The sequence below is a fragment of the Elephantulus edwardii genome, unplaced genomic scaffold, assembly GCF_000299155.1.
Source record: "Elephantulus edwardii isolate Elephantulus edwardi_28Jun2011 unplaced genomic scaffold, EleEdw1.0 scaffold00002, whole genome shotgun sequence".
Taxonomy (NCBI): domain Eukaryota; kingdom Metazoa; phylum Chordata; class Mammalia; order Macroscelidea; family Macroscelididae; genus Elephantulus; species Elephantulus edwardii.
The window spans coordinates 44,917,381-44,932,174 of NW_006399752.1; the positions used below are offsets into that span (position 1 = coordinate 44,917,381).

At 47.1% G+C, this 14,794-nt stretch overlaps 1 protein-coding gene across 1 annotated transcript in view; it reads left to right on the forward strand.

Annotated features, from left to right (window-relative positions):
* The window catches only part of TTC7B (tetratricopeptide repeat domain 7B), a 388,142-nt gene that overhangs the window by 271,113 nt on the left and 102,235 nt on the right, over positions 1-14,794 (forward strand). The window contains exon 16 of the mRNA XM_006879120.1: positions 12,937-13,053. Coding sequence (XP_006879182.1) covers positions 12,937-13,053 — 117 coding nt within the window. The remainder of the gene's footprint in view (positions 1-12,936; positions 13,054-14,794) is intronic.

Sequence of the window (14,794 nt, forward strand, 5' to 3'; positions counted from 1 at the left end):
TTTCCATCTCTCTGCCCCTCGTCCCCACGTGTTCCTGGCCCATCCCTCCTGATGTCCCTTGCCATCCTGACCTCGCCATCTCAGTTTAAAAGTCCCAGCCGGCACATTCCCCTCCAACCCACCCCCAACCCCCTGCTCAGCCTGAACTCTGGTTTCCTTGACCTGGTGACAGATGTCACACTGCTTTGGGCGTGTGGCAGCCAGCCCCCCACCCACTCTCAGGACAGGACAGCCTCCCCAGAAGGCGGGAGGTGGGGAAGGCACACAGGCCCCATGCCATGGCCCACTTGGGCAGAGACCACGTGCCTTTCAGCACAGCTGTTTGGCATCTCTGCCTACATTCAGGACAGAAACAAAGTGCAGTCCCCTGGCAGACTGAGCCCCGGAGCTCGTAAACACAGATCCGCACAAAATAACAAACAGCCAGGGTCCCTGCATGTTTGGCCAGTGCGTTAGCCAGGGTTTGTGCGTTCTGTGTATGGATATGTGCGTGTCCTTCCTTGATAAATGAGAGTCTCTTGCTGCCCAAGGAGATCAGAGGGGCTTATGGGTGTCGTGTATATACAAGGAGCCTGGTGGTGCAGTAATAAAAGCACTTGGCTGCTTACCAACGAGTCGGTAGTTTGAACCCTCCAGCCATCCTGGGAGAGGAGACAGTCGGCTTCTGTGGAAATGATGGTGTTGGAGTCCCTGTGGGGCACTTCCACTCTGTCCTAATACGCCTCATCCTCTGAAATCCTCTGCTTTTACGTCACTTCCAGCTCACAACAACCCTCCACCGGGTTTCTGAGGCTGTAAATCTTAGCAGGAGGAAACAGCCCGTCTTTCTTCAGTGGAGCAACTGGTGGATTTGAACTGCCAACCCTTTGATTAGCAGCTAGGCTCACTGCAAGTCAGAATCTACACGATAACACACATCAACAATAACAACGTGACTGTCATGTTTCTTAGGTTTTTCTGGTTTCTTTTCATTCAGAGTTCGTCACCAAGGAGATTTGTGAGACAAATTTCAGAAGTGAGAAACAGCTACCCTCTTAGCCAGAGCAGCGGCAGCTCCACGGTAGAATCCCTGCCTTCCGTGTGGGAGGCCCAGGTTCTATTCCCGGTCTGCACACTTTATGCACAAACACAGTCTGTCTGCCAGCGGTCTCTGTGCTATTGAACAGGCGGGGCTTCCAACCTAAAACAGACCAAGAGGAAAGGCCTGGCAACTGATTGTGGAAAAATCAACCCGTGAACAGTTCTTGGATCACGATAGTCAGCAGTTGGCCCAGGACTGGACAGCATCTTGTTTCTATATCATGGTATCAAATGACTGTGGGGCTCATTTGGAGGCTGGCAACACCTACCTTTGGGCTTTACCCAACATTCCTCTCCATGAGTCCCAAACTCCTGCCACCTCCCCAGGACTTTCCTGGGGATGCTCACGCTCCCTGCTGTGTGCGTGGTGTTCTGCTGGGGATGTAGATCAGAGAAGGTGCCAGAAAGGGGAAATTTTCCACAGGCAGGTTGCAGTGGGTCCTGGGAGAGTCTCAGGACCTTTCTGCTTCTGCCTGTGCTCCCAGAGGATGTTACCTCTGTGTGCACATTAATCACATGTTCTGTGTAGAGAACTAGACTGTGCGTTTTGTCTTCTATGGTGGCCTTGTCTGTAGGGAGTTAGACTGTGCTTCCAAAGGCTGAGCCTCCCTGGGGGTTCTCCCTCAGGAGAAAGAGGGACAGTCTCCTCTCATGCGATTTATAGCCTCAGAAATCCATTAGAGAGTCAGCTGTGAGTCAGTTCCAATTTGAGAGCAATGAGGGGTTTTTAAGATACCCTCTATACTGCATTGGGAAAATCTGCCTTCAGGGACCTTTCCGGAGTACTGAAGAGCAACAGTGTCAGTCTGGATAATAAGGTGCACCTGATCCAGGCCATGGTCATTACAATTACTTTCCATGCATCAGAAGTCTGGACAGTGACTAGAGATGATAGAAGGAGAGTTGATGCCTTTAGACTGTGGTGCTGGAGGAGAGGATTGAATATACCATGGTCTGCTAGGAGAACAAACAAATTCGTCCTGAAGAGGGTGAAGCCAGGTAGCTTCTTAGAGGCAAGGATTCTGAAGCTCTGTCTCACATACTTTGGGCATGTTGCAAGGAGGGGCCAGTCCTTGGAGAGGGATATCATGCTTGGGAGGATGGAGGGACAGCGCAGGAGAGGAAAGACCCTGGATGAGATGGATTGACTCAGTGACTGAAAAATGGGGGTAGATGGTGTCAGAGACAATGAGGTTGACTCAAGGTAGAGCAGAGTTCAGAGCTCAGGTCGCTATGAGACGAAAGTGGCTTGGCAGCACATAACAAGAACAACATATATGAAATACATAGATAAGGAAGGATGACAAAAGAATTGACACCTTTGTGCTGTGGTGTTGGAGAAAAAGACTGAATATCCCATGAACTGCCAAAAGAACAAACAAATGTTTCTTAGAGAAGATGCAGCCAGAAAGCTCCCTGGACGTAAAGACAACGAAGCTTCATCTCACATACTTTGGGCATGTTCTAGGGGAGATTATTCCTTGGAGAGGGACAGCATGCTTGGAAAGGTCAGTGAAAGAAAGGAAGACCCTTCGCCAGATGGATTGGCACAGTGACTGCTGCAGTGGGCTCAGGTGTGTCAGAAACCATGAGGACAGCACAGGACAGGACAAGGTTCAGATCTGTTGTCTTCAGGGTTGTAATGTGTCATACTTGATTCAGTGGCACCTATCAACAACACCACATATGAAATATTATTACAATTAAATGGGATTTTTTTTTTGTAACCTGCCTGCTCAACTCACGTTTGCATTCCGTATAGTTCAGATAGCTGGAAACAAGTGTCCAGGGTGTGCGAGCACAGTCATCAGAGGTTAGATCTTTTTCCTATAAAAGATCCCCCAGAAGTCCTCGCTGCTGCTCTTGTCCACCGCTACCCAGTTTTCAGGGCTATAGTCTGTCCCTCAGCTAGAAATCTTGCCTAATATTAGAGATTGTAGCTTCTTGTTATACTGCTTTGTGTTCCACGAAGCTCTTTGTACACTTAAGAGTTTTAAATATTTATTATTATTATTATTATTATTATTAGGTGCCGACAAGTTGATTCCAACCCAGCAACCCCGGGTGACAGATTAGAACCTCTACGTAGGATGACATAGGCAATAATCATGATTATCAAACAGTTCCCACCTGGAAAGCAGCACTGGTGGAGTAGTGCTTAGCATATCAGGCTGCTAACCTGACATTTTAGGACGGTGTGGGTCTTAATAAATTCTGGATAACATTGGGAAGAATGCTAATTCCAGGATACTTAGCCGTTCTTATGTGGAACAAATGATGTTCTTATGTGTTGCTGGATCAACTATAACTCATAGTGACCCAATGAACAATGGCTCTGAACTGTGCCCTATCTTAAGCCAACCCCACTGCCAGATGCATCTGGCCCCATTGCCACAGTCACTGTGTCAATCCATCTCATCCAGTTTCTTCCTCTACTGCACTGGCCCTCCACTCTTCCAAGCATGATGTCCCTCTCCAAGGACTTGTCGCTCCTGGCAACATGCCCAAAGGATGTGAGACAGAGCTTGTCAATCCTTGCCTCCAAGGAGCAGCTTGGTTTCACCCTCTCTGGGACAGACCTGTTTTTCCTCTTGGCAATATCCATCTCCAGCTCCGCAATTCAAAGGCATCAATTCTTCTGTCACCCTTCAACTTTGTCTATCTCTCTGATGCATAGCAAGTAACTGAGAAGACCATGGCCTGGATCAGGCACACTTTGGTTTCTAGACTGACATTGTTGCTTCTTAGCACTCTGGAGAGTCCCTGACAGGTTTTCCCCAATGTAATTAATCTTTTGATTTCCCGACTGCTGGTACCAAGAGTTTGGTTTAGACCCAAGCAAGATTAAATTGTTAACAACCTCAGTCTCTTCTCCATCTCTCATGGTGCTGCCAATTGGCCTGGTGATAAGAATCTTGGTTTTCTTGATGTAGAGATGCAATCCACATTGAAGACTACAGTCTTTGACCTTCTGGAGCAAACATATCATGTCCTCCTCAGTTTCAGTGAGCAAGATTTTGTCATCTGCATAATGCAGGTTATTGACGACTCTCTTTCCAATCCTGATGCCACATTCGTCTTCATAAAGCCCAGCCTCTTGAATATTCTGTTCTGCATATAGTATAGATTGAAAAAATATGGAGAAAGGATACGTCCCTGATGCACTCTCTTCTTGATTTTGAACCATATGTTTCCTTGCTCTTTTCTTTTTTTTTTTTAAGTTTTTTTTATTTTTTGTGTGCGTGTACCGTCAAATCAGATCTGACTGGTACAGGAGGAGATTGTCCCTCCTTCCCCGGCAGAGCATCTGGTGGATTCGAACCGTGCACCTCTGGGATTGTAGTTGCAGTTCCTTGCCACTAGGCCACCAGAGCTCCCCTACTTGCTCTTTTCTGACAACTGCTTTCTGGTCTAAGTTTCACATGAGCACAATCAAGTGTTCTGGGGTTCCCATTCTCAACGTTAGCCACAATTTATTGTGATCCCTACAGTCAAATGCCTTTGCATAGTCAATAAAACACAAATAGACACCATCCAACTGACATTGACAATGATGTCCCTAGTGCCACGGCCTCTTCTAAACCCTATACTTTAGAACCAAAAAAAGCCATGTTTGAACAGAACAAGGGACACTGTGTAGTTTAAAATCAGGAAAGCTATGTTCCCAAGTTCTGGACTATCTAAAGAAAAACGTGGCATCAGGATTGGAAGAAGACTCATCAATAACCTATGATATACAGATGACATTCTCCCTTGCAGAAAGCAATTTTTTTAAAAAAAACCTGTAAAACACTTATTAATAAAGGTCAAAGTATTAACTAAACTTCAGTTTGAAAAAAACCAAAAATTCTAACAATTAGACCAGTAAACAGTAGCATGATCAATGGAGAAAAGATTGAATTTGTCAAGAGCGTCATTTTACTAAGATCCCCAGTCAATAACCACAGAACTAATAGTCAAGAAAGAAATAATATAGGGCATATCTACCATCAAGGGCCTCTTTTAAGTGCTAAAGAGTCAGGATGTCACATTGAGGACTAAGGTGTGGCTGGCAAAATCCATGCTATTTCCGTTGCTTCACATGTTTGTGAAAGTTGAGCAACAAATCAGGACAACTGAAGAAGAACTGGTGTCTTTGGATTGTTGAAGAATATTGACTATACCATGAACCGTAAGAGGAACAAGCAAATCCATTTGGAGCGAAGTGTTGCCAGAATGCGCCTCAGCTGCAGAGACGCTGGGGCTTGGTCGTACTTACTGTGGTGAGATTGCCACGAGGGGCCGGTATCTGGCAGAGTACATCATGCTTGCAAAAGTAGAGGGTCAGCAGAAAAGAGAAAAGTCTTCGACAAGATGGATTGACGCAATGGCTGCAGCAGTGGGTTCAAGCCCCGTAGAGACAGAGAGGTTACTGCAGGACTGGGCATGATTTCCTGCCGCTGTGTGTGGGGTCCCTGGATCAGAGTCAATGTGACAGCACCTCATAACACAGCATTGTCATGGGAACCGATCACCAAGTCTTTGATGGGTTCAGTCTGCTGACCTTTTGATGAACAGCTAACCGTTTAACCGTCGCACTCCGGGGCTCCCTTAGAATACTTAACCATGATCTGTGTTGCTGACGTAGTTAGAATATTTTAAATCATTCTTTGTTTCAGGTTCAATGTTTTGGAATCCCATTGATTTGGATTTGCATTTCCTTAATCACCACCTGTGTCATCTTGGGCAGACTCCTCCATCATAACTGAATTCACTGGGTTATTATAAAAACCAGTGATTACCTATTTTAAATGCCTGGCAGCTGCTCTTATTATTGTTATTATTCCAGGTACTTTGAGAGCCAACGCCTCCTACCCCACGCTTATGATGCCACAGTTGTAGCTCTTGGGTCTTCTGTGATTGTGTTTCCACTGGAGAAGCTTCTTGGTGTTACGTGCCCTGGAGTCAAGTACATAGTGACTCTGTGAATAATGGATGTGAACCCTGTTGTGTCCTGTGCTATTCTCGTCACCACCTCTGACACACTTAAGCCCACGGCTGCAGTCACTGTGTCAGTCCATCTTGTTGAGGGTCTTCCTCTCCTCTGATGACCCTCCACCCTTCCAAGCATGATGTCTCTCTCTCCAGGAAATCGCCTCTCCTAGCAACACGCCCAAAGTACGTGAGACGAAGCTTCAGCATCCTTACCTGTGAGGAGCTTTCTGGCTGCACCATCTCCAAGACATAGCTCTTTGCCCATGGGATAGTCAGTACCTTCTTCAAAACCACAACTCAAAGGTATTGACTCTTCTAGGGGAAGCTTAGTTCCTGTTATTAAGGACTCATCTCAGGAAGGGGGTACCATGTGACCTCATCTTGAAGGATGGGGAGGTGTTTATAATGCAGACATAGGTGGAGAAAGCATTTGAAACAGGGAACAGCGTGTGCAAACACCCGGGGCGTGATGGAGATGGGCCTGCTGGAGTGGTGGACGGACACGGAGGGAAGGGGCAGACCAAAGCTAAGCTCGCAGGTAGGAGCCCGACCAGCGAAGACACTGAGGTTGTGATGCGCTGGGGCTCTCTCCTATGAGCAAGGCAGAAGCATGTGGTCAGATTGGTGTTTTCACAGAGTTGTTCTGTGCATCAAGTCTTTGTTAATTTCTTGTGTTATTTCAGAGATTCTCTGAACAGACTGTTCCCTTTTTACAATTAAGCTAATGCCCTTTGAACCAGGTTGTTAGGCGCCGTCCGGCTGGCCCCAGCTCATAGTGACCCGACGTACAGCACGTGAAGCTCCGCCCAGTCCTTGCCACCGTCACAATCATTCCCACGTGTGAGCCACCATTGCAGCCACTCGGTCGTCCGTCTCATCGAGGGTCTTCCTCTTCTCTGCTGACCTGCTGTTTTACCAAGGATGACATCCTTCCTCCTCCAGGGACTGGTCCCTCCTGAGAATAAGCCCAGAGTATATGGGAGGAAGTCTCCCCATCCTTACTTCTAAGGAGTGTTCTGGATTTCTGTTTCTAACACAGATCTGCTTGTTCTTCTGGCAAACGGGGATATTCCATAGCCTTCTCCAGCGCCAGAATTCAAAGGCATCGATTATTCTGACTTCCTTGGGCATTATCCAGCCTTTGCTGTTTGTACAACAGAGCACAACTCTGCCCTATCTTGTAGCATCTTCACGATCTCATCTGTGCTTTAAGACTATCGTCACAGACACTGTATGAGTTCCTCTCATCTGGAGGGGACGGGGAAAGTCCATCCCTCAGCCTGAGACTCCTTCACGGACTCCTGTGAAAACATCTCCGTTTGTGGTTAAACTCGACTGTGTGGCCAGCAGGCTCTCAGCCTGGCCCTCCCCGCCTTCCCCTGTATGAGGTTGGCAGCTAAGCATACTGAAACATATTAAAGGCCATTTGGGCCCGCATTTCCTCATAATGTGGGTTTTGCCTCAGGGTGTCCCCGGAAGATTGGATCCATATATCTTTGGGCATCAGCTCTAGCAAATTAAAGCTCGTCCCCGTGCGCTCTTTATTTCTCTGCTAACGTAACGTTCACGCAGCCAGATGTTTCCCAACACTCTGGAAACATGAGAGCAGGCTTTGGCAAACAACGTGGCAGGTCTCCGTGGTTCTGTTCTCTGCCTGATAAATGCTCAGTGAGTAGGGCGTGTGGGAAAGAGGTCCATGGCCTGGAGGCAGCCCCTGCTTTCACTGGTGCGTTTCAGGGCGAGAAGGAGCCAGGCGAGCCAGGCCATTCTGCCCTTGGTGTCAGAAATGCCCGTGCCAGGGCCCCGAGGCTGGTGGCTTTCTCCACGCTGGGGTTCTCCCCTTGTCTCTCTCTGTCTCTCTCTGTCTCTCTCTCTCTCTCTCATGCTGCTCCTCTGCCTTCACTTCTCCGTGCCTTTTCCATCATTTGTGCTCAAAGCGACTGCACTATTGTTCTTCCTGTCTGGCTCTCTTGAAGCCAGCCCACACCTTTTCAACTGCATATCCTGAGGCAAGTGTTTGAAAGCCGTTATTTCATGTTAATTAGAAGTTCTTTTTCAAGCCAACCAGCCTTGGGTAGAACTGTTCCCCCCGCCCCCCAAGCTGAGGCTTACAGAAGAGCGCTGGCATTCTGTACTTCGGGTACCATTAAAGGAACTGTGGGTGATTGTGAGCAGAGCCGCACTGCAGCCTCTGTGCAGGGAGACCTTCCACGTCACCCCCATGACCCTTCCTTGGGCAGGCAAGCTGTGCATGGAACTAAGCCGGAGGAACTCCTACCTCCCAGAAGCTCAACCATCAGCACTGTGTGACTCCGCTGGGCTCGCCAAGGTCCTAGGCCCACAGCTGCCTCGTGAGCACCTCAACCAGGAGGGCCTCTGTACGCCCCAATAGTTCTCCACCAAATGCTGACAACTGGCCGTTAGCAGATTCTCCTTGCTTTGTGTTAGGTCTACTGATTGACCTATGTTTGGTAGAAAATTCTACTGAAAATGACCCTTTTTTTTTCTTTCTATAATTATATTTTATTAATTTTCATAAACATTTACAGAGATTTTGGGCTTCCACTCATTCATTGTTGCACTATTCTCTCTACCCTCCTCCCAGTTTGTTCTTGTCCAAATGCCACAGTGCTTGTCAAAGCCAGTTCTGATTAATCTTCTTTGTCAGTGTGTCCTTTGCCATTCCCTATCACTCCTCCCTGAGAGAGACTTCACCCTGAGTCATAAGGAAAAGGGGACGGCGTATTCTCTTAGCTACTTCCTGCTGAAAAGGGACGCTGTGGGTTTCAGGGTGAAGATCTTCTCTCACTACTCCAAAGGGCCCCTTTGGCAGTAGGAAACGCATAGACTATTATGGAGATTGATTTTGGAATTCAGATGCACTCTTATTGATTGTGCTTGGCTGTACATGTACATATCCTTCAAGATGTATCATGGGGGTGTTGCAACCTAGAAGACACAAATTTGACTAACAAGTTATAAGTACATGAGTCCAAAAATTATGGAAAAGTAAAAGAAAAGATTCTTTCATTGTTTTACAAACCCTCCCCCAGGTCCCCTCCACCATGCAGCCCTCGCTCTAGTCTCCTGTGATGACAGAAATACCCAGTTACATCTCTCTTTTAAACGGTTCTCTCCCTCCTCTGTTTCAGTGCAGTATACATTATTGAACCCATCTTACTCAGTCTCTCCCCAGCCCCAAGGACAGTCCCATTCTACAACAGTGGCATCATGTAATATTTGTCCTTTTGTGACTGGGATATTTCACTCAGCATAATGTTCTCCAGAGTCAACCATTTTGAATAATATTGCATGAGTTCCTTGTTTTTTAATGCAGCATAGTATTCCATTGTGCGAATATACCACAGCTTCTCTAGCCATTCGTTTGTTGATGGGCACTTAGGTTGTTTCCAACTCCTTGCTATTGTGAACAAAGCTGCAATGAACATGGGTGTGCATATATCTGCTTGGATGTCAGCTATGGTCTCTTCAGGGTATATTCCCAGTAGTGGAATTGCTGGGTCAAATGGTATCTCTATTTGCAACTTTTTGAGAAAGCGCCATACTGCTTTCCACAGGGGTTGCACCATTTTACACTCCCACCAACAGTGAATCAGGGTTCCAGTTTCTCCACAACCTCGCCAGCATTTGTTGCTTGCTGTTCTGTTAAATTTTGCTATTTTGACTGGGGTGAAATGATATCTCATAGTTGTTTTAATTTGCATCTCTCTTAGGGCTAGGGATTTTGAGCATTTCTTCATGTGTTTGTTAGCCAACTGAATGTCGTCTTCGGTGAAGTGCCTGTTCATATCCTGTGCCCATTTTTCTATTGGATTATTTACCTTTATCTTGTTGTGGTGCTCAAGTATTTCATAAATTCTGGATATAAGTCCCTTATCTGATATGTTATTACCGAATACTTTTTCCCAGTCAGTGGCTTCCCTTTTTACCCTACTGGAGAAGTTTTTGGATGTGCATAGGGATTTGAGTCTTAGAAGGTCCCATTCATCTATGTTATCTTCTCCTGGTTGTATGAAAATGACTCTTGCCACATTCTAGACACCTGAAGCTTTCAGGAGGAATCTGCTTCTTGGCTCCTTATAAACCTCTGAGGCAACGGCTGCCATTCCTCTAGGTTTCCATAGGAAAGGTTTCCAGAGAATGACCTCTCCTTTGTGAAATCTCTTTGGGCAGAAGCTGAGCCCCACTCTCACGCCTACCTCCTCATGCCTACTTGCTTGTGGACTGGGGGCAACACCCTCAGGTTGCTTGATCCCCTGTCACATCACCCTCTGCTGCAGAGCCAGGTGTGAGGAGGTTGCAGCCCTCACCTCATTGAAGCCTCAGCACCAGGCTTTCTCAGCACCAGGCTTCCTGTAGCCCAATTGGAGGGGGTGGTTGATACCAATTCATTACCAAGCTACGGCAGGGACTGGCTAGGGCTGCCCGCATTTGATCTCTCACAGGAAGCGAGGCTGCTCTCTTCAAAGGACCTTTGAATGAAGACTTTATAGAATGTGTGGTTGAGGAATTCCAGGATGCAAATCATCACGGAAAATTATTTATGTCGAGCTTACATCACTAGAAACACATTTCTTTAGCATCTCTGGTTCATAGAAAAGGTTGTGAGTGAGCAATGCTGAAGTAATACCCATTGAGTGCTGGTTTAATATCCAGCACAACTCCAGGCTCTGTGGTGGTGCAGCCAGAGGGAGGGAGAGAGAACGAGAAAGAGAAGCCAGTGTTCTTATTCAAGAGAAAAAAAAATCACACCCAGAAAGCAACCAAAGAACATGTTCCTACACACAAGTTTCTTTATCTGTTGAATGGAGAAAAGACAAACCACCTACAAGAACTGTTACAGGGATCACAGGAGATGATACATGCAAAGTGCCAAGCACAAGGCCTGGCATAGGAGGCCTTTGGAGAATAATAGTTCTTCCTTTGTTTTTCCTTCTTTATGTAATATTAACAACATATACCTGCTAATATGCCAAAGACTGAAGAGAAAAGACAAAAACATGAAAATTGTATTAGTGGAAGACTTATTTGCTGAACTGAGTTTAGCTGAACATGGGAAGTTTGAGAACATGAGGTGTATAGTCACAGAGATAGGTAAGATAGAGTGTTGGGCCAGTGAATTGTTTGGGGAGGAGAGTGGGGTCCCCTAGTTCATGTGGCATGGAATTGCAGTGGTGAAAAGAAATGGAATGGCTGGTTGGTAGGAGGCTTCAAAGGACTACATATGGAGTTTGGATATAGTAGTACATAGCCAAAGAAGTCATGGTTTCTTGAGCCAGGAATGCAGATTCCTTTTGGAAAGTTCTATAATAAGATTTCTTGGGAGAAGTCAGGGGACAGGCAGATTTCTAGACTCACCCTGGGCCTTCTCTTGGATAGCGCTGGTGAGCCTTTTGGCCAGGAGAGCTGTCTGGAAACATGGCACAGAGATGAAAGTAGAATCTGGGAGTGGGATCACTGAGGGACCATGACAAGGACATTCAGAAGGTCTGGCTGGAGATTGAAAGTATTGGCGGTAGCTGAAATAAGGATGAGACACCTAGAGACTGAGGAGTGAGCTGGTGAGGGCCTGGCCCCTAGGAAGCAAGGCTTGGCCTCCTCAAAGCAGAGCGAATCCTAGCCACCCTTAACGTTTCTCAGCCGGGACTTTGGGAGCTCGGCAGACTCATTCACTTCACAGAATGAGAAGCGTCCTGGAAAGTTGTGTACAGATATTTTTATCAGCTGAGTCACCTCTCTTGTGTAAGTTTGTAAATAAATCACGATTCACATTGCATGTCTGCTTGAAGTTTCACAACACAATTGCTCTGGTTCCAACAACTGCTCTTGATAAAATCCCTGTCTTTTGAGTGAAATAACCAGTGGCCATCCCTAGCAATGTGGAGATAAGTACGGATCGTCCAGCTGTCAGCTTTTGCATTAGAGACTTGGGCAAAGCCATCTGTTGGGCTGGAGGTGTCTGCAGCCTTGGCTCTGTGTCACCTGCTCCCCACGGCCCAAGTCTTTCAGTAGGCCCCTTCTAAAATAAGTACCGTTCAGACTGTGTCTCAGTTATGGGTCAGATCTGTTCCTAAGTGTGTCTTTAAAGTCAACCTTTAGGGAAGTTGGAAGAGGGGCCTACAGTTCTCATTCGGCTTTCTTGTCATTGCTAGTGCCATGGGGTTGAGAACGATTCCGAGCGATCCTGCGTACAACAGATCTGAACCCTGTCCTGTCCCATTCATCCTCACAATCTCTGAAAACTCGAGCCTGTCCAGCCTTGCTGGTGACCTAGTCCATACGGAGTTGCGGTGTCTCTCTGGCAGTTTGAACCCACCAGGAGAAAGATGGGCCGTCTCCTCCCACATAATCGGTCACTGTTGTAAGCCAGCGACTCAGAGCCCACTCACAGCTGACCCTTAAGCGGGTTTTCAGAAACAGTGAATCACACAGGAAGAGATTGCCCGGTCTCCTGCGGAGCAGCTGGGAGATTTGAACCAAATGCCTTTGGGAATGCTGTGCCGCTTCTTGACACTAGGCCACCGGAAACCCGCTGGAGGTTCAGCTACGAGTTGGTTCCAACTCCGTAGCAATGAGTCGAGTTAGTGCAAGAAAAGGCTCACACTTTTTCAGTGATTTAAATGTTGCACCTGCAGAAAGTGAAGGTTATTGTGATGAAGCCTTGGTCGTGGCGAAGGCCTTGGCACAATCGCGTCTAAGTGAGGGCAGATTTACTTCACAGGAAAGGGCGGCGAGGAGTTGTCCATTCAGATCTCTGTCCCACGAGCCTGCCTGCCTTTCCAGCTCTCCGTGGGACAGCTTGGTGTCTGTTGGTGAGACTCTGGCCTCAGCGGTGCTGTCTTCTTTCTTTCTTCCCCGTAGACTACTGTTTTCCAAAGTGAAGTTGGAGTCCCTGTGCCGGGGCCCGGACGAGGCGCTCCTCACCTGTAAGCACATGCTACAGATCTGGAAATCCTGCTACAACCTGACCAACCCCAGGTGAGACAGCAGCCTGCCTGGTTTGCATGGCGTTGCATGGGCCTTGCCTTTTAGGGTTACTCAGACTGGCATTTGGCAGGCATGACGTCAACCACCCCAGGTCCCCAGGTCCTCAGTGATGGCCACAGAGCCTCACGGTCCATTTTGAAGGGAACTTCCCCCTCACTGGCTGATAAAGCCTCCAAATTGTGCGTTTCATTTGCTGCCGTGGCTCAACTCCCAGTTTATCTCAGTCTGATGGCTTCCTATCAGCCATTACATGGGCTGGTGGACGTTTGTCCCCTTTCTGGAGGTTTCTGGACAGACTGGTCACTGATGTGTGTAAGGGGACTCCTTAACAGTGATGGGAAGAGAGCCCTGCTGTGGGGATGCTTCCCGCTCCTGGTGACCCTCTGCTCGGCTCCCAAGGCTGCACCTTCCCAAGAGGAGCCTGGCCATCTCCTCCTCCTGATTTGTACTTGGTGGATTCAAACTACTGACCAGTCAGCAGCCCAGAGCATTACACACTGCGCCACTAGGGGTCCTTGCATCCTGCTAAGAAGAGCCTTCCTGTGGTCGTGATGAGATCTGTATTTCAAAAAGTTGCAATCATGACTCAGACAAATAGAAAATAAACACTAAACACAAGACGAAGATTTAAGTTCCTTAGTTAACTTTGGGGAAGAAGTAAAATGTAAAGACCTAGTCCAAGAAGAACTTGGGGAAAAAACCATGAATGACTGATCAACAGGCAAGATGAATTTGCAAGTAGTTGAAAAAAAGAGTTTATAAAAAACCCAAAAACTTAATTGCTGTGTAGTCAGACCTGACTCGTAGCTGACCCTCCAGTGAGTTTTCAGAGGCCACAAATGACACAGGAAGAGATTGCCCACTTGTCCCCTTCAGAGCAGCTGGAGGATTCGAACCACTTGTCTTTTGGGCTGGCAGCATGACTCTTTACCCACTAGGCCACGAGAGCTTCCTAGTACCCTGTACTGCAGTTAACTATATTCTCTTTTTTTGTGGGAAGTATGAGAGGGTGAGAAATGGAATCGCCTTTGTCTCTATTAAACAGCTTAACATCAAGTTGATCCCAATGTACAACGACCCTGTAGAGCTGTCCCACCGGCTTGTCATGGCTGTAACCTTGACAGAAGCAGATTCCCTCCTCTCCTCTAACAGAAGCTGCTGGGTTTGAACTTCTGACCTTTCAGTTTGCAGCCAGGTGCTTCACTTCTGCACCAGGGCTCCTTGCCAGACAACATTTACTTGCCTGTTACTATTCATTGTATTCACTTTAACTTCTGCCCCTTCAGAGATGCAGTATAGTCTAATCAGTAGGAAGCTGTGTGTTAGTTGTCTTGGCCGTCCGTGGAACATTCAGTACTCTTCTCCAACATCACAACTCAAAGGCATCAATTCTTCTATAACCCTTAGTCATTGTCCAAATTCCAGATGCACAATAAGTAATTGAAAAGCCCAGGGCTTGAATCAGATGTACCTTTGTCTTCCTTTGGTTGTGTTGTTAGATGCTATGACATCATAGCTGCCTTCTGTGTTACCCAGTTCTGTACCCTCATCCCAGAAGCAGACACGTTTGGGCCCATAGTTGTAAGCAGCTTGTGTCACTGAGGAGTTTCTCTTCTTCACTGATGCTCTGTCTTACCAAGCATCATGTCCTTCTCCCAGGAATGTTCCTTGTTGATTGAGATGAAGTCTTACCACCCTCACTTCAATGGAAGATACTAAAAATCTTCCTTGT